Source organism: Cucumis melo, chromosome 2 (assembly GCF_025177605.1).
Source record: "Cucumis melo cultivar AY chromosome 2, USDA_Cmelo_AY_1.0, whole genome shotgun sequence".
Taxonomy (NCBI): domain Eukaryota; kingdom Viridiplantae; phylum Streptophyta; class Magnoliopsida; order Cucurbitales; family Cucurbitaceae; genus Cucumis; species Cucumis melo.
Window position 1 is genome coordinate 868,885 of NC_066858.1, and position 25,589 is coordinate 894,473.

The 25,589-nt window shown below is 34.6% G+C and overlaps 6 protein-coding genes and 1 pseudogene across 9 annotated transcripts; 2 read left to right on the plus strand and 5 right to left on the minus strand.

Annotated features, from left to right (window-relative positions):
* Positions 1-474: 474 nt before the first annotated feature.
* On the minus strand, positions 475-6,145 carry LOC103492183 (root phototropism protein 3-like). Of its 2 annotated transcripts, XM_008452439.3 has the most exons (5): positions 4,402-6,145; positions 3,347-4,049; positions 3,164-3,239; positions 1,087-2,190; positions 475-977 (listed from the first exon to the last, which is right to left on the minus strand). In XM_008452439.3, exons 2-5 carry the CDS (start codon positions 3,484-3,486, stop codon positions 513-515), a joined length of 1,785 nt encoding a protein of 594 aa, XP_008450661.2. In that variant the 5' UTR covers positions 3,487-4,049; positions 4,402-6,145; the 3' UTR covers positions 475-512. The 2 variants fall into 2 exon arrangements, with proteins under 2 accessions (XP_008450661.2, XP_008450662.2); XM_008452440.3 differs by lacking the exon at positions 4,402-6,145 and having other exon boundaries at positions 3,164-3,229; positions 3,347-3,495.
* Positions 6,146-6,274: 129 nt separating this feature from the next.
* On the minus strand, positions 6,275-9,547 carry LOC103492182 (nuclear transcription factor Y subunit C-9). The gene is made up of 4 exons (XM_008452438.3): positions 9,439-9,547; positions 9,123-9,169; positions 7,320-8,159; positions 6,275-6,574 (listed from the first exon to the last, which is right to left on the minus strand). Exon 3 carries the CDS (start codon positions 8,124-8,126, stop codon positions 7,350-7,352), a length of 777 nt encoding a protein of 258 aa, XP_008450660.1. The 5' UTR covers positions 8,127-8,159; positions 9,123-9,169; positions 9,439-9,547; the 3' UTR covers positions 6,275-6,574; positions 7,320-7,349.
* A 3,928-nt stretch (positions 9,548-13,475) lies between these two features.
* LOC103492184 (cation/calcium exchanger 5) lies at positions 13,476-16,917 on the minus strand. Of its 2 annotated transcripts, XM_051081267.1 has the most exons (3): positions 15,811-16,917; positions 14,628-14,760; positions 13,913-14,462 (listed from the first exon to the last, which is right to left on the minus strand). In XM_051081267.1, the coding sequence occupies exons 1-3, from the start codon at positions 16,675-16,677 to the stop codon at positions 13,996-13,998; spliced, it is 1,467 nt and encodes a 488-aa protein (XP_050937224.1). In that variant the 5' UTR covers positions 16,678-16,917; the 3' UTR covers positions 13,913-13,995. The 2 variants fall into 2 exon arrangements, with proteins under 2 accessions (XP_050937223.1, XP_050937224.1); XM_051081266.1 differs by having other exon boundaries at positions 13,476-14,760; positions 15,811-16,916.
* On the minus strand, positions 15,236-15,332 carry LOC127148330 (U6 spliceosomal RNA; annotated as a pseudogene).
* A 106-nt stretch (positions 16,918-17,023) lies between the features above and the next one.
* LOC127148179 (uncharacterized) lies at positions 17,024-18,667 on the plus strand. The gene is made up of 2 exons (XM_051081269.1): positions 17,024-18,116; positions 18,422-18,667. The coding sequence occupies exons 1-2, from the start codon at positions 17,403-17,405 to the stop codon at positions 18,581-18,583; spliced, it is 876 nt and encodes a 291-aa protein (XP_050937226.1). The 5' UTR covers positions 17,024-17,402; the 3' UTR covers positions 18,584-18,667.
* LOC127148178 (uncharacterized) lies at positions 18,663-20,467 on the plus strand. The gene is made up of 5 exons (XM_051081268.1): positions 18,663-18,984; positions 19,073-19,138; positions 19,217-19,606; positions 19,694-19,789; positions 19,881-20,467. The coding sequence occupies exons 1-5, from the start codon at positions 18,682-18,684 to the stop codon at positions 20,436-20,438; spliced, it is 1,413 nt and encodes a 470-aa protein (XP_050937225.1). The 5' UTR covers positions 18,663-18,681; the 3' UTR covers positions 20,439-20,467.
* Positions 20,468-21,010: 543 nt separating this feature from the next.
* Positions 21,011-24,892, minus strand: LOC127148180 (uncharacterized). Of its 2 annotated transcripts, XM_051081270.1 has the most exons (9): positions 24,751-24,892; positions 23,885-24,581; positions 23,659-23,805; positions 23,161-23,592; positions 22,836-22,963; positions 22,519-22,744; positions 22,038-22,445; positions 21,741-21,836; positions 21,011-21,653 (listed from the first exon to the last, which is right to left on the minus strand). In XM_051081270.1, exons 2-9 carry the CDS (start codon positions 24,578-24,580, stop codon positions 21,063-21,065), a joined length of 2,724 nt encoding a protein of 907 aa, XP_050937227.1. In that variant the 5' UTR covers position 24,581; positions 24,751-24,892; the 3' UTR covers positions 21,011-21,062. The 2 variants fall into 2 exon arrangements, with proteins under 2 accessions (XP_050937227.1, XP_050937229.1); XM_051081272.1 differs by lacking the exon at positions 24,751-24,892 and having other exon boundaries at positions 22,038-22,427; positions 23,885-24,582.
* Positions 24,893-25,589: the final 697 nt, after the last annotated feature.

Sequence of the window (25,589 nt, forward strand, 5' to 3'; positions counted from 1 at the left end):
AAACTTCCCTGCCTTTGCTATGATATAAAAGCTTCTTTCAACTAAGAAGAAAGGGAAAACTCAGATTCAAATTTGTCCTATGACCCAACAATCTGTTCAAAAGTTATGGAAGTTACAGAAAAATGCTCAAATTGGGTTACTCGTATCTGTTTTTTGTACCAACCGAAGCTCTCTCTTAATCAGCCTATATAGGATTAGATTAAAGATAAATGTCCAAATCTGGTGTCTCTTGCCAGTTATGAATGACAGAATTTTCCTTCAATGCTTAAGCTGTAAGTTTCAAGTTATAGAACAATATTGAGTCAGCCTCGTAACGACAATTCTCTTGTTGGGTTCTCTTCATTAACAGCTGGCAATGCAATGTATTTGAATGCAAGCAAAGAAATTTATGATGTGCAAGATAAGGTAAGAGCTGCAATATACAAGAAAGATCCTGTCTTGGTTTGACATGATCGTATGTACGACAAGATGCGATAAAAGAAGATTTTCTTTAAGAAACTTTGCATATCTGTTCAAGCCCACAATGGAGCAAAACCAAAGCTTTTCAACTTAGAATTGTTGAACCCCAAACAGACAATTTTCCGTACGCTGGCAAAATTTTTCTTGTGATTGAAACCTTTCTTTGCTTGCCCTTGAAGTTTTGTCTTGCACATCTGAATGTCATTAAGCTGCCCTTTCATTGTCGCAACCTCCCTTTTCATCAGATTTATCTCGTTTTGTGAATTCAACGTCCAACTTGTTCCTGGACATTTACTTTCACCCAGCACAACCCGGCTTCTCATTTGTCGGTCAACCGATCCAAATGATGTTCTAGGCTTTGTCACGCTCACTTGTTCCAAAAGAATGAAACTTGTTACGTATTTCAGCGGTAACCTATTGTTCTTCATTATGTGCTCCTTCGCTGCTTGGGATAGTTTATGGTATTTCAAGGATCTACATAGGCATGTCCTTTCTTCTTCTGTTAACTCAGGATGTGCCTGGAAAATTTCAAAAAATTATGTTAATATTGCTCAAAACCGATCCAAACCAAGAATTTGAGATTATTCAAATTGAAACTTAGTATTTTCCAAATGGAACTTTCTTTACCTTCAGGTACATATCAATTGCTCTATACAAATTGTCACAACAAACCCGAGCATCTTGCGGCAATGCTTCCGCGAGGACTAGGAAACCATCTGCTTTGAGGTTCTGATCTTGTGCAACAAGCATAAGATAATCATCCACCAATCTCCCAACATCAGATAAATTTGATTGAGCATTATCTGATATGTGAGAAGCATAAGATTTTATGATCCGAGTAACAACGGCGACATCGTAAACACCATCATCGTCTCCATAGTTTTTGACAAGTAAATCTGACGCACGACACTTTTTTAACATCATGGCCAATCTACTTTCAATCCTAGTTAACAATTCGGAGTCGATCTTCGTTACAGATCCCAACTTCAAAATATGAAGCAGAAAAGTAGAGGAAACCGAATTTTCCTCCAAGGGAAGTAACCGAATCAAACTTTCAACTGCCGTTTCTTTCAACTTGTCAGTAGAATTATTCAGCATCAAATTCTCAAATTCATTCATTAACCGAGCAAACCATCTCATTGTCCACTGTGCTATACACGATTCTGCAACCTCAGACTTCATTCCTCTTTGTTTTCCTGATTCAATCACTTCAATGAAATGATCAATACGAAGAAACAAAACATCCTTAAACCACCAGTTGTCAGCAACGACTTCGAGCCTTACATTATCAACATTATAATCACTATTACAGAAGGATTGCGGGTTCATACAAGCCTTCCGGGCGATTGCTTCAGAACAGCGTTTCGGGATGTGCAGCTGATTGGCACATCGAGAAATGGATTCACAACTTTTGAGAACTTTGAACGTGTCTTTCCATGATGATGATATTACAAAGCTCAAGAAGGCTTCTGCTTTGGAAGTGAGATTCCCTTGTGCAAGATCATCAGTCATTTCAAGGAAATGTGTTGCACAGTAAAGAGGAGCAACATTTTTGGCAGTTAAATCAACCTTCCACCCATAGCAAAACTTCATCACCAACTCAAAAGCCATAGGCCCCCCTGGAAGATTGTTCAGTTGTATTGTGCTGACACTGTTGTTATTTTGCACTTCGTGGCTGCTGTTTTGGATTATCATTCTATTCAGATATTTGCTTCTTGCAACCATTGGGAGCTGAAAAGATGACAGATCACACCATTTTAGTCCCAACTCAGTTGGTATATACAGATTAAATCCTATATTGATTACTCAATTTTTGTTTAAGCCCTTGCATTTGCATAAAATACCAACATACTGTAGATATATTATTGTTTTCTAGAACTCATAGATAACCATTTGATTTTAAGCTTATAGACACTACTTCTGCTATTGATTTCTTTATTTTGTTGTCACCTTTTTAGGAGTGTTTTCAAAAACCAAGCCAATTTTTAAAACTAAAGCGAGTGGGTTTCAAAAAACTCGTTTTTGAAATTTGGCCAAGAATTTTGTTTAATTAGGAAATAAAAAAAATATGCACGCATAATTCTCAAAAACCAAAAACCGAATGGTTATCAAATGGGATCAACATGCCTATGGCCTTGATGGAATTGAAACTATATGAAATAGGTCAAAGTGTTGGCTTTCAAAATAGTTCTGGATTTTTGTTAAACGATTGTTGCAAAATTAACAACAAGGATAAAAAGTTCTTTTGCATACACTAAAATAGAAGAAAGTTAAAAGAGACTAAAACAAAACATTAGAAAGTTCATTGGAAAACATCGAGAAACAAAATCAGATATAAACTGTAATATATTCTTATGTCGATCAAAGAAACTCTTTTCATAACTAAAGAGAGCCTTTATATACCACCATGGTCATACAATTCACTTAGAATCTTACATGAAAAAATCAACGTTAGAAATTTCTCATTAACTTACAAGATGCTTTTTCCTGGAAAACCATCCTTGTTTCAAATTTCAAAATAGATGATAGCAGGATAAAATTTCTTGAAAGACAGGGAAGACAAATAGTAGAACTCAGAAAAGCTTGTATAGAGGGATGATCAATGAGGTCAGCAAGGTAAAGTATCTCATGGTTTTGTACTAAAAAGTTATTATTGAAATATAAGGCTGTAAATTTAACTGACAAGATAATAAGATAACAGTACCTTGTGCAGGTGAAAGCAAAATTCCCCAACCTGAACAATTAAGTCACTCTGGTATGCTGGTTTTGTCTGAACAATCCTTCAATGAGCAAATTTTAAGTAAATAAGTGCTCAATAGAGTGATTATATCAAAACAAAATGCACAAAGGAGTTTCAGGAGCCATATGTTAGTGTATTAGGAGTTACCAGTTTTTGTTACTTCTTTCCATGGACTCAGCAATCATGCTTGATTTGACTGGAAAAATGACACACTTGTTATGCTTCCCACCAATCACTGATCCACATGTCGGAATTTCTCTATCTAGATTCCTCATTTCTTCTGTCATCTCAACAGGATCAATGGTCGCAAACCTAACTCTAATTTGCTTTAAAAGCTTCAAATGAATGACAGAAAGTGTTTCTCTTTTCACTTTCTTTTTTCTGCTATGGTCAGAAGAATAGTAAACATCCCCTTAAATAGGACCTTTTTCGTACCAAAAAGGTCATTCTTTATCCAAAAAGTGAAAGAACATTAAATGTTACATTACAGAGTTCTAGACAAAAGGAATTTCTGTTAAGTTAAGGAAGTAATTATGTCATTAATGGAGTTAGTTGGTTTGTCCTATCCGATGACACGATAAGAAGATGACCACAAACAAAACTAGAGACAACAATCATTTACTCTTTTGTTCTTCATTTTCATCCACAAAACAAGAAGTTGATGATGTCAGCTTTCTCTGTCAGTGTCTGCTCCAATTCCAGCCATTATCATAATCCTCATTCATAGCATTAGTTGTTATACCATGAAACTGAATGCTTCATCCTCAGCCCTGAACGTTTCAAATGGTTGATGTGGTTGATACTGTGACACGGTTCGTGTCATCAAAATTTGTTTTCTCAATCAGTTTTTCTACAAAAAAATGTATGGTCTATAATATTATGCAATTTATTAGGAAACAAGCACAAGTCAAAGAAACAAACATATGTTCCATCAATATACACTTTTTAACTCTCTCTAAAACGTCTTTTACTACTTTGGAAGAGAAAAGGAAAAAAAGGCACTGCATAGACTTTGGCTTCATTTTCATGGTATATCAACTAATGCTATGAATAAAGATGGTGGTTCTAGATGAAAATAAGAACTTCCATTGAGAAAAAAAAAATGAAAGAATACAAGGGCATACGAAAAAACAAGTCCTCAAAATTCAAAACTCAAAAGCACTTTCTCAAGAGGAAGGGTTTCCAACTGAATAAAATTCTACCTAGAGATTGTGGCACCAACTAAGCTCATGCTCTTCCTCATTTTTTACAGACTTCGGCTGCATTCATGATGAAAAACAATAGGGGTGTTTGGGTCCCAACCTTCAAATGGGTGGGTGTTTGGGGCTCCAATTAAATAGTTGGTATTTCAACTATTATTTCCTACTACTAACTATAGTATTACTATTTTAAATCCGTCTTTGTTATAGTGTTTACTATTCTTACTCATTCTCTCATTCCCTCTTGTTTGTGGTACTTATTATTTCTTATCCGGACTAAAATAATTTACATCCCAGACACAAACTATATAATAATCTACAAACTACTATAATCAATAAACTATAATAACAAACTCATCATCCCAAACACCCCTTAACATGTTATCAACGAGTGTAATTATCCAGAACAATGTATAAATCGCTCTAAATATCCGACGATCGTATTCAATTAAGATTACATGAAATTGAAGCCAAAATGCATACATTTTGCTCCGGGCAAGGGAAGCAGAGAAATAAGAAATTGAAGCAAAGCCACCATCAAAAGAGAGATTATAAATTTGATGGAGTTCAAGGTCTTGGCCTCCTTAAGACTGCTCTAAGACAAAAGGAAAGCAGCAGAAAAACATGTCTATTTGATGTGCTTTAAACAAATTTCAGACAAACGAAGTTTCATCTCTGACACTAGTGATATTGTCACCTTTGATTCTGCCTCTTTACTCAGATCAGTTTCTTAAGAAGTTTGTGAACAAGAACCAAGTCTTTTATCTTCCTTAATGTAAGTATTAGTATCCAATTTTGAATATCAATCAATAATAGAAGTGTTTAGGTTAAACAATAAATTCAGTCCTCGTAATGTTTATTTAGTTTCTAATCTAGAGTTAAATCCCAGAAGTTCAGGTTATAATCTAATTACATGTTCTCCTCAACATTGGTGAAAATTTTCAAAGGAATGAATTTTTTTCAAAACAAGAAAAACAAAATCACAATCCTCTAAACTTAATTTTATTTTCCTGATATGCTAGATCATTCTTATGAATATAACAAAAAGAAATCAATTTTTAATTCCAATCGGTTTCCTTTGAGTTCTCATAAACAGAAAATAGCAATCTTTTCAAAGAGAATTTGAAGATGGCAATCTATCTTACACAATGATCTTTAATGACTAGTATGTTGTTGTGGTTAGTTGACCAAATAAGTATGAACATGGATATAAGACATGACACAACAAGGACACGGTAATACGTCATTTTTTACAAATCTAGGGTGCAACAAAGACACTTTTACTAAAATATGCATTTTTGAAAAATATGTATTATTTTTAGACTCGAAGGAAATTATAAATCAATAAGTTCATAGGTTTATATGCTTAAAAATTTTGGATTTAATGTATCTTTCCCTCAAAGTTTATTATTTCTATTATATATTATCATGCATCTATTGATATATGTTGTCTATTTAGCTATATGTGCCTAACAAATATTGGATTCATTAACCTCGTATAAACTAGGTTTGTCATGTAACCAAGAGTTCAACAAGTACTAGTGTTCAATTGTTTGATATGTGTCTAATATGGACACATCATCTAAACTAAAGTGTTTGTGCTTCTTAGATCTTAGTGGATGCCTTGTTAAATGTAATTACAATTAAACGCCATTGTCCAAACAATCTCTCCAGTTTTTCTGAAATACTCATTTAATCTCATCTTTAAATTTAAACTATAAAAAGAAAAAAAAAACTTTTGACTCAACTATCTAACAGCCCCTCTCTCCTTACTGTTGCTTTTAATTTTGACTGAATCAGGTTGATCGAATTTTATTTTGAATCAAACAAAAGTTGTCTTGTAATATAACATTAAGTTCTAGGTAGACAGAACAAGGGAACAAAAGTTTTTTCTTTATATGGGAATGTGAAGGTAAACATCAAATTTTTGGAGTATCATATGAAGTTATACATTTTGTCAACTGTCCTTCCCAATATCAGAATAGAAGTAAAGCATGAATAGAAAAAGAAGAGACTTTTTCTAGCTCAATCAAGATTATCGAATCTTGTCAAGCAAAAATATCTACAGAAAGTATAGTGTAGGGCTTCAGATCAAATCTTCAGTGTAAATTCTCCTTTCGGTTTGTTGTGTGTGTGTGGTTTGGCTTCATAGAGCTTGCTTCGGAGGAGACTCCGTCTGCAATAATTGACAGGAAAATGGTGAGTATAGGCCAAATGGAAATCTAAAATCCAACTACAAGGCCATTTATGAAGGTGTTTGGTTCACGAGTCCGAAAGTTTGAATTTGTGTAACCAAGAGTTGAGAGAACATGGTTTGGATAGTCCACTGTGAAATGTTACAAGGTACAAGACGTTTTTGCAGTATAAAGCTTATATAGCCAGTGGTTCGACATCGATTTTGTTGGATTGTGATTACAAAAGTTAGCTTGTAGCTCAAAAGGGGTTTTTTTTTCAGAAGCTTGGTTTTATGCAGTTCTTAGGATCAAAGATTTAATTCATAGTCTAAGATACACAAACACAAATACCAAACAGATTGTCAACTCCAATCTTTACAAACGAAATAGACGCTCCAAACATATACTCGACTTTTGATATAATCCTACGGTCCAAATGTCTCATCTAAATATAGTCACATTAAATGGAACACGGAACTAGAGTTTATTTAAAGCTCCAACTCAGGGAAATTGTAAGCTGCGTATATGATTGAGATAATACACTCATAATGCACTTTACAGCCAATGTTTTCAACAAAATATGCATCACTGAAGACTGAAATGAATCTGAATTCTGAACAAACACAACCTCAGAAACATGAAATCTACTAGAAGATAGTAGACCAAAAAAAGCATTATATATATACCACCACAGAACTTTCATTTTGAATAAAAGAGATGTAACAAAAGGAACAAAGAAAGACGTACGGTTCGCCTTCACCTCCATGCAGCAAGCTATTATTGATCAGGAGGGGCTTGATCTTGTGCGTGCTGCCACATTTGTGGGGCCATATAAGGGTGTGATTGTGGAGCATACATAGCTGGGTCCATAACTGGCTTACCCATGATCATTCCAGGTGCCCCAACCTGAGGTGCATGCTGAGACGGCATATAGTAAGGAAGTGTATCTCCAGGTCCCCCAACTGTCATTGATCCTCTTGGAATCGATGTGAGTACTTCATCTTTCAGATCTTCCCTCGGCACTATATCAACCAGAAAGTCGAAAATGTCAGTTCTTGTGATAGCTGCAGCAATATCATTCTTTTGAAGTGTCCTGCGCTTGTTCTCTTCGGTATGATTCCAAGACCGTAAAGTCAATTCCAGGATGAACATTTCACATGCCCTAGCAAATAAAACAGGTGCCTCAGCTGATATCATTCGTACATCCTCGTCTGCCTTCATGATCTTCTTGATCCTTGCTAAGGGAAGACTATGGTTCTTGAAGTCTGTTACCTTCTCAATCTCTTGGTATTGATTTACCCAAAAAGTCTGGAGCTGTTGTTGAAGCTGTTGTTGCTGCTGCTGGTGGATATGTTGATAAGCAAGTTGATGTTGAGCAAGCTGTGCTCCACCAGGTTGACTCGTAGACTGAATGCCTCCGACTGATGTAACGACAGATCCCGAAGTTGGGCCTACAGGCATTTGGTTGGGATGGTACAGGTTGCTACCATATGCTATCTGACCTCCACTGCCAACCGCTCCCATGGATGGCTGGCCATGCCCTTGCTGATCCATCACGGTTGAACTTTGAAATAAATCTCGGACAGCCTTTGAAAGGAACAACAAACGGAATAATCAAACTATGTGAGATAAATATTACATGGAATCAAGATGCAAATCGAAGCAGGTCTAGAAATGGAAACAAAAATAACCTTTTTAAATGGGAAAAAGAACCGAAGAAAAATAGTTAGACTAAAAAATGTAATAGAAAACTATAATCCAGAACCTTTACAAGATAGAGACCATGATATATCACTTTTCACCTAATTATCAACAAATCAACCTATCAGAACGACCGAGCCACACATATTCACGAACTGAATTGTCTAAAACAAACTCAATGCACATCTAGAGAGTAATCATCGATGAAAGTAAGATTTCAACAAAATCAATCGATCTCAGGAGGAAGCAAAATATCCATATACTTTCTATGAAATATCAGAAGAGATCAAAAGACTTTTTCATGGACAAAATTCACAGCACAGTACTTGTTTCAAGCCATTACAGAAAATTCTCAAAGCTGAAACCACAGAAGTCCATATGTTCAAGAATCTATATCTATGTGCTTCCTGACCTATGTCACATTATGCATCATGATTAAATGGTCTACCAAAACAAATCCTAAACACAACCAGAAACCTTATAGAAACTCCACCTACTTTACTTTCCCTCAGACGCAATTCATCAAAAAGGTAGAGAAGATACAAAATTATGTGAGGAAAGAGAATTGATATTATACTTTCAACCAAATGTAACATAGGCTAATTCATATCCATAGCTAAAAGCCTAAAACATATAAAAGAAAAAACCCAGAAAGCAGTTGAGAAAGAACCAATCTACTTATAGATTTTAAAGCTCTGTTGATAACAAATGAAGATCACCATCATCAATATTAAAAACAATCATTAATTTCCACAACCAACCAAATCAAATAACAAAAAAAGCAAACAAACCCAGAAAGAAATCCCACAAATATTAAGGATCAAGCAAAGAGAGAGAGACTTTTATTACCTTTTAAAGACACAAATGATACTCAAGTAAACAAGATCTTAGATACCCTGAAAGGGAAAAAGGGAAAATCGATGAGAAAGAGATCTATGGGGAAGAATGGAAGATGACCCATGTCATAATTTAGCTAATTTGGTTTGTTAGTTGGGGTTTGAAATGAAAAAGTTTCATTTTTTTCTTTGGTTATGTGTTCTGGGGGGGTTGTGTCAGCGTAAAAGAAAAAATAGAAAAGAAGAGAAAATCAAAGAGATTCTTATAAAAAAGAGGATTTTATGGTTTTCGAAAAGATTAATGAATATGTTTTTGGTAAGAAACTGACCTTATAATAAAAGGAAGGAAACAAAGAAAGAGGGAATAGCAGAGAGAGAAGTCTGTCTATGTCTTCGATTTCGACTTACAATCGTCAGAGCCTTAAAGGCCCTTTTATACTCCACCATTTCCTTTCTTACTATTTCCCCTTTCTTTTCTCAAACTTTCTCTCTCCCACTTTTGTTAAATTTCATTTTTAGTCCCTCAACTTCTATTAAATTGTAATTTAGTGTATTTTTATTTTTTCTAATAATTTTTTCTTTTTTAATTTACACCATTATAAATTTCGTCCAGAATCGTAACGTGTGAAACATATAATTTGAGTCAATTAAACTTCTATATTTTCATAACTCAATTAATTTAGATTACCTTTGAAAACTATCTATATACTAATTTCGAACGATTAGTATAAGTGTATGGAGAATCTTAAATGAAAATTTTGTTTAAGAATATAAATTTACGAAAGTTTTGGAGTTTAATTGACACAGTTATAAATTTTATATAATATATCTTTTTTTTTTTCCATAACAAAACGATGTGAATTGATATACATAAAATTGATATGTATTAGTTTAAGAATTAAATCATTGCAAACACAAAAGTTTAAGAGTGTAAATTGATATCTTTTTCCTAAGTTTTACTTTGTAACAACTTAGTCCTTATACTTTGATCAGCAATTGACTTATTGTGGTGAAAATCTCACCAAATATAATTATCAATTTTGATGATATAATAACTTAGTTCTTATATTAAATAACCCTTTATCGCGATTAACTAATCTACATCAGTAAGAAAGTTCATAATAATTGCCATGCTAGGGGATAATTCATTAGAAATTTAAAGGGTAAACTATAAGGATTAAAATGTTATTTGTTGAAGTTTATAGGTTAAATTACCACAAATTTAGAAGTATAAAGACTAAATCGTTACAAACAAAAGTTTAGTGACTAAATTGTTACTTTCTTAAAAGTTTAGGAACCAAAACTAATTTTAAATTTTTTTTAGATAACTTGTTGTCACTCAATTTTAAAAGGTTAAATTTTTATTTTTTTAATTTTGAATTTAACTTTTCTTCGATCTATACGTTTCGAAACATTACATGTTTACTCTTAAATTTGAGTTTCATTATTTTCATTTCAATTTTACATTTTACATTTGATAATAACTTATACATTGAGCCTAATTTTTCTCAAAATAATGAAATAATTATAATTAGTTAATTTTCACTTTTTTTGTTACTATTAAAATTAATTTCACAAAATGAACAATAGACATAATCTAGAAGTAGAAGTATAAAATGTTGAAATTATCGACCAAATGAAAACTAAGCTCAAAACTCAAAAGATAAAATAATATTTTAAATTTTATGAATCAAATTGAAATTAAATTTGAAAACTAGAGGTAAAGGGTAATATTTTGCTATTAGGGACGAAAATAAAACTGACTCATAACTTAATTACCTAATTAGATTTTTTCTATTCTTCATTTTAGTTCAACAAACCTGATATAGGAATCATATCATCAACCTTTAAGATAGTAAGTAACTTCTTTATCCACGAATTAGGTTCATATCATGTTTTTCGTTTTTTTAGCAACATAAATGATTAAATTTAGTTTGAGAACATTTCCATCATTCCTCAACCTTAATTGATTAAATTCCAAGGAGTTAGAAACTTACCAAAAAAAAAAAGTTGACATTTTTAATAGATTTTGTTTTCCAAGTCAAATGGAAAATTGTGTTACGACCATTTCCAAGATTTTATTAAAAATAAAATGGTTTGACTTTTCTTTTGAAAATATATATATATATATATATATATGTACTAAATTTGAATTTTTGTCATGAATAGAATATTTTCAATTTATTTGATCATACATAAAATTAGAATGATAATGAGATACGAACAATTTTGTAAAAAAGATTGGGATCGAAAATTAATCTAGTCGATTTATACTAAGGGAAACCGACAAGCGATGTTCAATCGGCCGACTGCTAGTTGGTGTTGGTCAGCTTGGTTTTCTCGCCATCTTTTTTTTTTTTTTTAACTTTGGAGGTTGAAAAAAATGTTCATTAAGTTTGGATTTTGTTTATCAATTTAATAAAAGAAACTTTGAATAACTAAATTCAAAGTTTATTAAAGGAAAGCCGTTTAAAATGGTAAAATTAATGAAAATATTTATAAATATAGCAGTTTTATAGTCTATCGTTGTCTATCAACAACTATCCTTTGATATAGATGATACTATTGTATCAACATCTATTAGTGAAATTTTGTTATGTTTTGTTATATTTATAAATATTTTGGTTCATTCTCTTATATTTGAAAACAACCTTTAAATTAGATATTTACTAATACATAATAGAAATAATTCATCTTTAATTTGCCAAAAGAGCAATTTATTCTATAAATTTTTAGGACGTTTGTAAAAATAGCAAAAAAATTTATGACGACAATAGGACTCATGTCATTACATTTTCTAAATTGCAAAAGTATCAAATTTAAAAATGAATAGCCCACTAATAGTTGTTAGATATTCTTTTGATAGTCGTATGATATATCTAATTACTTGTCACATTTATCATATTTGTAATATAAAAAAAAAATATGCTATGAGCTGTTTTACAATTAGGAAAAAATTAAGATAGAACGTGAAAAGAAAAATGGTCTAAGAAAAACAACATTTAGAAATCCATCAATGAATCAATCATCCAATTTTAGTGGCTTATAAGTTATAATATTTCAATTTTCTTTACCATATGAAATGTGTATGTATCCATTTTTGTGGTTATAGGCACATAGACCAATTACATGTTTAACAATAACTACTTCCATACGAATAACCACGTCGTATCATCAATTGAACTTATCAGATTTCACGATATTTATATTCGAAATGCCGCATTTATAGATCAGAATATAAATATAGATCAAAAGAGGCATTCAAATATTGGCGTCCAATTGAATACCAATAATAAATTAAGGATTTTTTTTTATATATAGTTTAAAGTTTGTTTGAATTTTTAAATTTAGTTGTTATATTTTTAATAAATCTTAGATTTAGTTAGCATAAATTATTGTTTTTTTTCTATCTTCTCACAAGTATTATATAACTTTGGCATTTTTTAGATTTTGAAAACACATCCCCATAATATATTTAATTGTAAAATTATTATTGTTATTTAACCGATTTTTTTAAAAAAATTAACTTTGACGAACTAAATTAAGATTTATTAAAAGCATAAAAACTATATTAAATATTTAGAAGAGGAAATTGTGATCGACCTTCATGATTGATGACTCACCCCTTACAATAGTATGAATAGTCATATTCCACTACCGAGTTTTAACCTTTTGATTACAGATCACGTTAGGTATGAAATCTCAATCATGATTGGTCGTAATAAACACATATTTTATCCCAATTTGTTCAAATCACAATTTGTGTTCGTTGGGGAAGTTCACAAGTTCACTTTTATTGTTACCCTAACACGATAGAGGCTCTATCGCGAGATCTAACGAATTGTAAAAGTGTGGCAATGGGATCTGACGTAATTAGAAAAAAGTTAGAAATCATAGTTTTATGAAGGATGGATAGTCAATCATAATGTTACTATAAAAAAGGTCATCCTTACAAAAATCTCTTTTATAAAAGTATGACTAAATTTGAACCAAAACCAAACTTGTATTTTGAACCCAAATGTTGTTAAGTAACCACTTTTCCATTAAGTTTTCTCTTAGTCGTAGTCCACTAATTTAGTGCTTCAAAGAATAATTTGAAGTGGTTTTTTCTTATTCTAAACAAAAAAGCTTGTTAGGTTGGTTTATTTTTAAATAGTATCTATGACTGATAAACAATGATATAAGTCTATCAATGTATATCATTGATAGAATCTAAGATTTATTATATCTGAAAATTTGTCATATTTTATAATCGACAAACAATTTTTTTTAGTATTTAAAAGCAATTATATCCATTTTAATCAATTAACTAAACATAATTAAACCCACACTGAAATTATTGATGTTCCAACACTTAGCTAGAAAATAAATAAATAAAGAATTTTATCAAATGAGCTTCACCATATCTTCTCTGCATCTCACTAAGAAAGATGTGAACAATATCTTCATCAGCTGTGAGTTCAACTTCCTGAAATTTTCAACACAAACCCAACTCCGTAATGAAGCTTCCATTGTTACTTCTAACTTATAATTTTGTGTTAGTGAAAGGGCTTCCCTCCATGATTCCAAGCCAACAACCATGCCAACCTATAAGAAACATCACAGTGATTTAGTATGAACGAACCACTGCACTCGAGTAAGATGACCTACATGTTGCTATGGGTACATTACTTGACAAATATTGAAATGTTTATATTTGCTTACTTAAAAGTGTCTTCAGGTTGTTGACAGAGAGGGGAAATGGGATTTGTTTTATGTCTAGACTGCCCAGTTAAACTGCTGACTAGCGACTACTATTCTCGGTTGTTGTCCGAATGCTGCTTCATTGGCATAAATGGAGTTTCTTGGTCTTACACTTACAGATTAGAATTTAGAAGGATGTTTAATCATGGAGAAAACTTGGCCATCAGTAAACTGGCAGCCATGAAGACAATGTACAGCAGTACAAGGCAGAATCCCCAAAACCGAGGCACTCGAAATCTGCACCAAATAATTACAAGTAGGGAACCCATCAGGCTGAAAAGTAGGAACACGAACGCAATCACGATTCCGATATGAAATTGAAGCTGGTAGGCGTCCGGATAACTGTTAGCTGTTTGTATAACTAAAGCTGTTCCAAGCCCCACAAGCATGTTAAACATTGGCCCCGCAAAGCATCCAGCCATAGCAAGCAAAGGTTGGCCTGCTTTTGCAAGAGCAACATCAGCCACAAGATCCCCAACTGAGTTTCCCCAAGCAAGCACCGTAAGACCAAGTAGAGCTGGTGGGAGTTTAAGAAGCACTCCAAGAACTGCAAGACAGTTCAGCAGCTCCCCAGCAATGGTCGAAATCCAAAATACACTCATGACAAATGCTGCAAGCACAATAGGAACTTGCTCAGTTTTTGGGGGCTCAGTTTCCATGACAAAGTGTAGAATTGCAAGAGAGGAGCTTGCTAGGAGTACTACGAACCAAAGTGGTAAATGCGTATTTGGTAAGAGGAAAGCAATGGGATGATTAAATGACATGAATGAGTTACAGGCATATAGAAGCGCAACAGGACAGAGAGAAATGTTTGCCGATGCATAGAGTCTGCTCCATTCGGAAGGTGCAGGTTGGGGAATGGTGAGCTTCAGAAGAAACGAAACAGGAGCTTCCCATGCTTTTCGGATCTAAACATACAAAAGAAAAGAATACAATTATTAGCAGTGAAACCCGGTGCAGAAGTTCATCCATATAAAGAGGCAATAACTGTTCAAAGGATATAAACTCAGGAAGTTAATTCTACAAAGACCAACCAGTTCCATTATAAGCCATCTACTATACCTAAAAGCCATAATATCATTTGCTAAGTTAAAAACATTCAAGAGAATAAGTTCGACCTATAGTGGTCACCTACCTAGAATTTAGTATCTTATGAGTTTCCTTAGCACCCAAATATAGTAATTGGATTAGGCAGACCAAGAGGGGAACCTCTGCAAACTCATGTATGAACTTAAATAGATGCATGAAAATGCTTAAATTATTTGACTAATCTTGGGCCCCCCAAGCTTAATCAAAATCTTTAAACAAATTGCTTATGTAACCAGTTCGATAAATGAACCTAAAGAAAGTGGCTAAGGTCGCCAGATCATCTGAACTTCTTTCCAAATCCCATGATCCATCAAGATTGGCTATCCTTGTGCAAAGGTCACGCTAATCTTCTCTGTATCGTTCCAATTTGGTTGGATGTACCCGAAGGGACTTCAAAAGATAGACAATTCTATGAATAAACATAAAGAGAGGCGCCAAGATGCACTGATCCCAAACACCCTTCTATAATCTATCCAAGCCAAATGACTATGTAATCACTTCTGTGCCTGCACTTGAATAGATGTGTTTTAAAACCTCCTCCCACAATCTATCAAAAGTTCTAAACAACCTGACTAATCTTTTAAAACATGAAAACATTTTGACTAATCAATCAAATACCAAACAAATTAACCATCTAACCAGTTCTATGAAAGAACATAAAGAGAGGTCTTAAAACAACCAGTTCCATGATTTCATTTTCATTTACCAAAATACACTTAACCATCTACGATAAAAGCGCTTCCAATTTCCCATATATTTAATTGTATCATAGCAAAATTGATGATTCCCTACTCAATAAAACCAAATACAAATACAAAAAGACCAAATGCTCTTCAGATTAGAATCTGGTAAAAGAAAAGGAAACGTACTATTCGAAGAGCTTCCCAAAATCCAGAATTGGTTTTTCCTTCATCTACATTTCTGTAGCCTTCTCCAATCTCACAGTCTTTAGGCAACTCACCATGGTAGACATCAGCTTCTTTAGTCACTCCCAAATCACCCCCACTCTTAGCCTTCCCACTTCCCATTCTCAAATCCATCCAAAACACGAATCCAACAAAGAACAAATAAAACCCAACAAACCCAACAGCTTGCCACAAGAAAATCTCTGCACTAAGATACACATAGAACAAGAACAATGCTGCAGTCAAATAGAACAACACGTCCCTCACAAACTGAGCCGGATTCACCGAGAACGGAGCAGCATAAATAGCCACAAACCCAACAACAAAAGCCGAAACAAATGTGCCGGCAGAGAGAATTGCACCGAAACCAGTTCGATACTGGCCACCACGAACCGCAGCAACAGATGCAAATACATCAGGAGCGCCATTACCCAAAGCCAAGAGCGTCACAGCCGCCATACTGGGAGACAAGTTAAGGTGAAAGGCGAGCTTGGAAGTGACAATGGAGAAGTGATCTTGAGCGGTTTTGATGAGGATATAGAAATGGAGGAGAAGAAAGAGAGTGAGAAAAGGGACAGAGAGAGATGGGTTTTCATCGAAGAAGCAAAAATGGAAATATAAGTAGTTAATAAGGCCATCAGAGTGAGATTCAACAGAGGAACAAGATGGGGTCGGAGAGAAACTGGAATTGGAATCGCCGGTGGCGGTAAGGGACCTTCTGGAGGGGGATTCCGGCGAGGGATTGGGAGTGAAGAGGATGAAGAAGATGAAAACGGAGAGAATGGTGAGAAAGAGAGCGGAGGATTTGAGGAAGGTGATAGAGAATGCCATGCCATTCCCAAGAGAAATCAAATCAAAGCATCCATTTTTTCCGCAACTGAATCTGGAAAACAGAATTTGGGGATCAATGAAATTAAGTATCAATCAATTGCAAAGACGAAGCATTTTGAAGAAGATCGATTGAAGAGGCTTAATGGGTGCCTGGGGACGATACAGAATCGGAGTAAGAACGTAGCGACGTTAAAAGATACGATTCTCGACGCGTTTTCGAGTGAGTGAACCAATAGATGACACCCAAATTATGGACACTCCGATCTATAATTAACTAGTGGAAGAAAAATACATTTTCGTCTTTGTTCAAATATAACGGGAAATTGCCAAAAATAGGTTAAAAAAAGAGATTTAAATGAATTTTGGGACAAGTTTTCAAAAGAAAGACTTTTAGGACAATTTGGGTGTGAATAGACAAAAATGCCCTTCATTAAATTTCTATCGCTCTCTATTGATTGTTTCGCCTACCCACGTTCGCTTTCCCTTCTCTTTCGCATAGAACACCTGAAGTAAAAAAAAAAAAAACATCTCCTTTCTTTGGCTTTTCAAATTTCCCGCTCTGCTCTTCGAAGATACTCCGACTGTTCGTCTGTCGTCGGTCCTCCAGTGCATTTCGTCGCTTCTCCTTTTCGAACCTAAGAATCAACTTTGAGCGTGTTCTCTTATTTCAGTGAGTTTTATCTGTAACCCATTTTCAATATATTTGCTTTTTCTTGGCTTGAATCATGACATCGACTTCAACATCGACCGACGGACCCTTCTACAAGATTAATCCTTCCCATCATTTTTATTCCCTAGTAAGCTGTTTGTCTCATTTGGAAAAGACAACACATAATATTAAGGCCAAACTCAAACCCGATCAATTAGCCTTATTTAGGAAAACAAAGTTTGGGCACTTTTTGGACCTAAATATTGTCTTCAATGGGCCACTCATCCACTACTTACTGTTAAGGGAGGTGGAAGATGAAGGAAAGGATTCTATAAGTTTCCTACTAGGGGGCGTTGTTTGTACTTTCGGTAGGAGAGAGTTTAACATCGTAACTGGACTATGGGGTCCTAAAGAGGACTATATTCAGTTGGGTGGGAACAGTCGACTGTTGGAGAAGTTTTTCAAAGACAAGGACTGTGTTTACGTTAGCGACTTAGAAGATATATTTTTGGAATACGAGGGTGATGACGATGATATCGTCAAATTAGCTTTAGTCTACTTTATAGAGATATCTTTGTTGGGAAAAGATAGGCGAACCAAAGTGGACATTGGTTTTTTGAAGATTGCTGATGATTGGAATTCATTTAATAATTATGATTGGGGTCGGATTGTTTTTGTACGCACGCTAAGTGCATTGAAAAGAGCCTTGGACAAGCAATATGCCAAGGGAAAGAAGAAATCAACACAGACAAAAAAATATACTATCAATGGATTTCCGCATGCATTACAGGTATTTGACTTCTTACTTCTTACTTCAAAACTTTAAAAAGATCGTTTAGTTATTTGAAACGATCGTTTAGTTATTTTAAACGATCGTTTAGTTATTTGAAACGATCGTTTAGTTATTTTAAACGATCGTTTAGTTATTTTAAACGATCGTTTAGTTATTTAAACGATCGTTTAGTTCTTTTTAACGATCGTTTAGTTATGTTAAATGATCGTATAGTTGTTTTCAAACGATTGTATAACCACTTGTTTATATATCTATATATATCTTGTGGCACTTTCTAAACTTGTTTGTCAAATGTGGAATAGGTTTGGGCATATGAGTCTATACCAACCATCATTGGATGTGGTGTAGATAAAGTAAACGATCATGCCATACCACGAATGCTGAGGTGGGTGTGCCAACAATCACCAAAGTCCCAAACTATAAGCCAGGTGTTTGACTCGCCAATGGTAAGTAGCAAGCAATAGTAACTTACTTAAGGATCGCGTGATTTTGTGCTTATTTCTTTGTCCTAAATACATTTGCCTTTTTCTATTTGCAGTTTATAATTAAGGCGGTCATTGAGATGACACCTGAAGAGGAGCAATTGAAAATTGCTTCAGGTGAACTTTTTGAAAACTTCCGCTCATCTACCATTATTCAGTCGAAGAATGGTGGTTCAAAAAGAGTACGAGAAGTTGTTAACGATGAAGATGAGTTGAAAAAGAGTAAGAAACAGAAGTCCAAGATTAAGATGAAAAAGGCTATTCGAAATCTCCAAGATCGAGTAGCGGTTGTTGAAGGCCAACTTAATACTATAAAATCCGATATTGACGAATTGAAGGGCCTGATGTCAACCATATTGAAGCACATTGGACTTCAAAGAAAGGTTAGGAATGAAACTGTTAAGTGTATTCACGTTAGTTGTTTCATATTTGGTAACCATGTTCTCGCTAATTCATTTTGAGGTTCCATAGGGTGACGAAGGGGACCACAAGGTGTCCGAAGGCTTGGAGGATGAACACATTGAAGTTAAAAAGAAGGTTTGGTTCCATGTTCATGCTAATATTGATGTTTAATTTCTATCATTATATACACTAATGCATTATGAGCTTCCATAGGGTGACGAAGATGTGTTGGAGAAGAAGGTTGATATTGGTTTAGAGGAGCCAATAGATGTCGTTGACGATGAGGACGTCATAGAGATAGAACCATTTCTCACTCAACGACCACACGTTCGGCCCGCCCGTAGGAAGCGTGCAAGTGTTTACCTATCAACCCCATTCACAACTCTACCTAAACGGTCTCTGACATCAACCACCAGCACCTCTGAGTCTGAAGCAATTGTTTATGATCCTATGCACAAAATACTTGACGTCCATTTAGATAGACTTCGAGCGTGGATTACAGACAAGCGTACAGACGATGAGCTGCGTGAAACCTTTCATGGGAAAAAATCGAAGGCTTTTTTCAGAGACTTGTTTATGTGTCGCCGGTGGTTGTCGGATGAGGTATGGGATTATCTTATCATTTATGCAATTATAATTTTATCATTGTTATGGTTCTATACATTTACTGCTTACTTTTGTTTGTATTAGCATTTGGATGCACTTTTTCTTTTCATTCGCTTGAAGATTAAGGCAGCCGGGATACCTTCTTCTCAGAACTTCACAACTGCGGACACAATCTTTATGGTTTGTAATCGTCTCGTTACTTTATGTATGTATTTGCGTTTGATATTTGTCTTTCGGTCTGATATTTGCGTTTGTATGTTTTTCTTTGCAGCGCATTTTAGTTTCGAAGTGGCCCCTATACAAAGAATGTATTAAAGAGAATCGCCCGTTTGACTGGGACGAAGAGTATAGGTTGGTTGACTATGTTGTCGGGTCAAAAGTGGACTTCCAAGATCCTTGGGCAAGTGTTGATTACGTTTACTCTCCATTCAATGTCCATGGCAACCATTGGGTTCTATTATGCTTGGATTTGGTAAGTTGTCAAGTGAAGGTATGGGATTCGCTTCCGTCACTTACAACTGCCGAAGAGATGACAAACATATTACTGCCCATTCGACAGTTGGTGCCAAAGTTGTTAGATAGTACTGGCTTCTTTGATAGGAGAGGTAGATCATCGACATACAAGGAACCTTGGCCAGTTGTCATTGTTGACCCAATTCCACTTCAACGAAATAATTGTGATTGTGGCGTATTCGCAATTAAGTATTTTGAGTACATAGCTGCTGGTGTTGGTTTAGATACATTATGTCAAGAAAACATGTCATACTTTAGAAAACAATTAGCATTTCAAGTATGGACCAACCAACACTCCTATGTATTGAAATATTAACATAAATCACAAGTATCAATTGGCTGTTCTATTATTGTGTATGTTGCATTTCAATTAGTAGTATCGATTATTCTCTATGTTGCAAAACTACTTGTAGCTAAACGATCGCTGAATTTTTTTATGATTTTAAGAATATCGTTTAGACTTTACCAAACGATCGTTTAGACTGTACCAAACGATCGTTTAGACTTTACCAAACGATCGTTTAGACTTTACTAAACGATCGCTTAATATTTTGACGTTTATTAAGAAGATCGTTTAGACATCGTTTATTAAGAAGATCGTTTACACTTACCGAACGATCGTTTAGACTTTACCAAACGATCGTTTAGACTTTACTAAACGATCGCTTAGACTTTTGACATTTATTAAGAAGATCGTTTAGACATCGTTTATTAAGAAGATCGTTTATACATATGTGCGCGATGAGTATTTCTCTACACGAATATTTTGTGATATGTATCTAAACGAATACAAATATTAACTCAAATATTCTTTCTCAATTTTGGTCGCGTTTAATTGAAAATATCACAAAGTATTTATTTTATAACAAAGTTTAAAATTATAATATGTTATTCTCTCTATAAAAATTACATAAAAAAATTATATAAACGAATACAAATATTAACAAAAGTATTTATTGGCCCAAAGTTCCAGCACATATTGTTGTCTAAACAGTTTCATGTTTGGCACAGTTAGACAACCAAGGTCACTAGCAGTTACAAGGCATTCAACAAATTTGGTACAGAAAATTCCACAATCCAATGAACGCCCTTTCTGTAATGTGGCCTTCGATCTGCGTATTGGCCAAGGGCCATATGTGAAACGATCTGAATGGAGGTTGACTCCAATTGCAATCGCGAGTGAGGCAATGCATCGTGCAGGCATTTGAAGAGCTTCATCAACAAGTTTCTGCTCAACATAATTTGGCATTGAGTCGAACACGTAGATCCTGCATTTTCTCATATCAGCTGCAATAGCCAACCAGTGTTCTTTTATGTTGATGCAGGTAATCACGTAGTTGACATCTCCCCACCCTGGTATGTCGTTGTAATCACCAACAGCAGTGTTGAAATAGTATTCGACATCTTTTTCTGTCCATATACTTAGGTGTGCTGTTGGGTCTGTCCATTCAGCTTTCTTATTATCTGGTGTCACCAGATGAGTATCAAAAATGTGGTTCCAAACAATGCAGTCTGGTTTATTGATTCCAGTCTTCAAGAACAAGTCAAAATTTAATCAGAATATAATGATGCAGTTTAACTTGTATACAAAAAAAAAAATTAAAGAATAACAACTTACCAGAAAAGAGGAATGTAATATTCTAAAAGAACGCTTGCAATGGTGCTTGAGATGCAACATTTTATTCTGCAAGTGGGCGAATAGCAGATCCAATGTCTACAAAGAAAAAATAAACGATCGTTTAATGAATGAAAGGAGAGGATAAGCGATCGCATAAGAAATGTACATGTGATCGTTTACGTAGTAAGCGATCGTGTAATATTAACTTAACGATCGTTTAGTTAATAGAAGCGATCGTTTAGTTAATAGAAGCGATCGTATATCAAATATAAGCGATCGTTTGGGAAGAGTACTTACGTCTCCATGTACCCATGTGTTTTCTTCAAGCTGTCTGAAAAAGTCTTTCTTTCTGGTTGTGGAGACTACTTTCCTTTCTTCATGGGTTGTTTTTCTTGATTTTTTCCATTGCAAGTATTCCTTCCATAATTTTGGATCCACTTTCCACATCGGATTATATGGATCTACTTCTCTGATTTCCACATCTGGGACAGGTGTTGTAGATACTGATATGATCTGAGCAGATGTTGTGGGTGGATTACCTTGTTCATCTTCATGTTGCACCTCTTTATTTGCTATTTTACATAGCTTTCTTCTCTTTATTGGTTTTTCTTCCACATCTTTATCAGGCACAGTTACTGGTTCTTTTTCAACCAAAGTAACTGCTTCATCATTTTTTTTCATCTCAACCTGTTTTTTTGTTGTTTCCTGCAATGTAATCGTATTAAACAAGTAACAAACTATTCATTCAAACGACTACAAATTTGTTGTGTATACATACCAGTTGAGATTCTTCATTTACAATTTGTACAGTTTGATCCATTGGAGCCAATTCACAAAGTGCAAGAGGTTGGCTCACATATGGAAGGGTAGTAATCATCTGTGGCAGGTCTGATTCTTTCTGAATTTGATGACTTAGACTATCCGATATATCTCTTATAGTCATTAGCAAGTCTGCATCCCTACCGTCTATGCTTATATCACTACCACGTTCCTCTTCATGTTCCCTAAACAAAATGAGAAGAAACATGAGAATAAGAAAAAAAAATACAATTGTTAGGTATTTATAAACTAGTAAACAATGAATGAAATGTTAACCTTTGGGTTTCCTCTTGACGTTCAGTATGTTGTTCTTCAGTAGGTTGTTGTTGAGTATGTTGTTCTTGAACAACATACTCATTGTCATTCTGATCAGTATGATCATTCCCTTGATTTTCAGTTTGATTCTAACAAACAAATAAAAACGAACATAAAATTAAAAAAATAATGTATTGTTAAACCATCGTGTATATAAAAGTAAACGATCGCGTAACTTTGATAAACGATCGTCTATCGAAGTTAAACGATCGAGTAACTTTGATAAACGATCGTCTATCAAAGTTATACGATCGTTTATCTAATGTATGATGAAAACAAATTTTACCTGGACCAATCTCTCCAGCATCTGCTTCATTTCATACAGCTCCAATGACTGCTTTGTGATTGTGTCATCCATCCTACAGACTATAGAAGTCAGTGTGGATAAATCCTTACGAACTTCTTTTATTTCCTTCTTCAGTTTCTTGTAGGATTTTGAATGACTTCGTTCTTCTTTGTCATTGGACTTCTTTGATCTGAAATGTTTCTTCTTGGTGATTGGATGCATTTCAGACTCCTCAGCCACTGTTTGACTTTGTTCCCTTTGGGGTGAGAGTTGTTCTCTTTGTGGAGATGAGTCTGATTGCTCCAATGATTTGTTGTTCATTGCTCCAATGGATTCATCCTCCTCCATTTGCATGTTATCATCCCCTCGAATTCGACTCTCCATGAAAGCCTTCTCTTGGGTTGACATCTTGAGTTTAGGTTGAACAACAGTCTGCAATGTAATTGTATTATTGGATTGTGTAATTATATTAAACGATGACTGACAGGTTTTACTTACATTTTTGTTGTCGAATATGTTATTCTGCAGCATTTTGTAAGATGGAGCTTGTGTACAATTCCATCTCAATATCCTTGGGATTAATCCCTTACTGTTTCTTGTGGCCAGGTGCTCATTTGCGGTTGAGAGTACTTCATAAGCCCACACCTACAACATTTAAACAAATATGTTAAACTTTGATGTTCAATTGGCATTTACTTAAAGTGTATGAAGAAATAAAAATCACCTGAAAAGCAAGGACGTAGCCTTTGATGTTATAGTATGACACTGCTTTGGAACTTCGTGTCTTCTTCAGCTCGTATGCTTCTTTTTTGCCTTGGAGACTTGTCTTTAAACTGTTGAGCAGACGAGTGTAGAAGAAAGTTGACCAATCGAAGCTTTTAAATGCTTCTTCATCATCAACTCTTCCCAAAATGTCCATGTCAAACTGTGTTTTCTTATCCTTCCCGACCATCACAGTTTCTATAAAGACGGCCAAGGCGACCTTCACAGCATCGTCATCATTTGTAAACTCAAAATTCTTGAAAATTTCCTCAATTTCCAAGCATGTTATTACTTTCTTATTTTCTGATCCGAATAGAAGACTTTGCAGTCGCTTGCTATCGCAATCTTTCTCCAATGGATTGTTTGTTGGCCACAATCCAGTTATGATGTTGAATTCCTTTTGGGTAAAACGGACGTTCTTCCCTAAAACCGAGAAACAGATTCCATCTGCGTTACCGTCTTCAGGTATCTGCCTCAGCAAGAAATGATGGATCAACTGGCCGTTGAATACCATGTTCACATTCAGCAATGGACCAAAAATTGTTTTTTCGAACATTTGCAGCTGGTCCTTGGTCAGTTTATCCTTAATAAGACTGCCAATCTTGTGCACTTGGCATGACACAGTGGCAGGGAAATACTTTTCGCTAGGTACAGCCATCCTGAAATGAATATAATATATTGAAGACAGAAGTCGAACCCGAAACCCTAAACGCTTCACAATAATAATATAAGAACACAGTGATAGTTTTTGAAGACAGAAGTTGAAACGTTTGAAATATAAACAAAGGAAAAGTGTAACGTTATAGTAGGAAAAGTTCGGGAAAATACCTTTTAACGTTGACGAAAACTATGGACTGAGACAAAAATGGTCTGAGAGAACAATGGACTGAGAGAAAACGAAGGTGTGATCAGTGCGGTTGTGTATTGCGTAGTGACGAAAAACGAAAAGTGAGAAGGCGGAACGTATATATATATCGGTCGTTTTTACCAAAGGGGCAATATTGTAAATTCGCATACTTTTTTTGAAATGTTGAATCGCGGTTGTAAACAATTCGCGGGTGTCTTTCGTTGTTTCAAAAGATCGTTTAGTTTATGTAAACGATCGTTTAGTTTTTTATAGTCGATCGTTTAGTTAATTTCAAACGATCGATTGGTTGTTTTAAACGATCGTTTAGTTTTGTTCGACCAATCGTTTAGTTTTGTTTAACTGATCGTTTAGTTAATTTCAAGGTATCGATTGGTTGTTTTAAACGATCGTTTAGTTTTGTTTGACCAATCGTTTAGTTTTGTTTCACCGATCGTTTAGTTTTGTTTTAAACTATCGTTTAGTTGTTTTCAAACGATCGTTTGGTTGTTCTTAACCGATCGTTTAGTTATTTTTAAACGATCGTTTACATATTTTTAAACGAACATTTAGTTATTTTTAAACGATCATAAAACCAGTGTTTGTGTTCTTAAATGAATAAGTCAATCGTTATTTTCGTCTTCTTCATCCATTTGGACGCACAGAAAGTAAGAATGTTGGGACAAATCATTAAGAAAACACATCATTAACAAACATTCATTAATTAGTGTAATACTTGGTACATTGGTAGGGAAATTTCTAATCTTGTATGCTCGACTTGTCGGTATATGAAATTGGATTGGTACACGTTAATCTGTTGTGA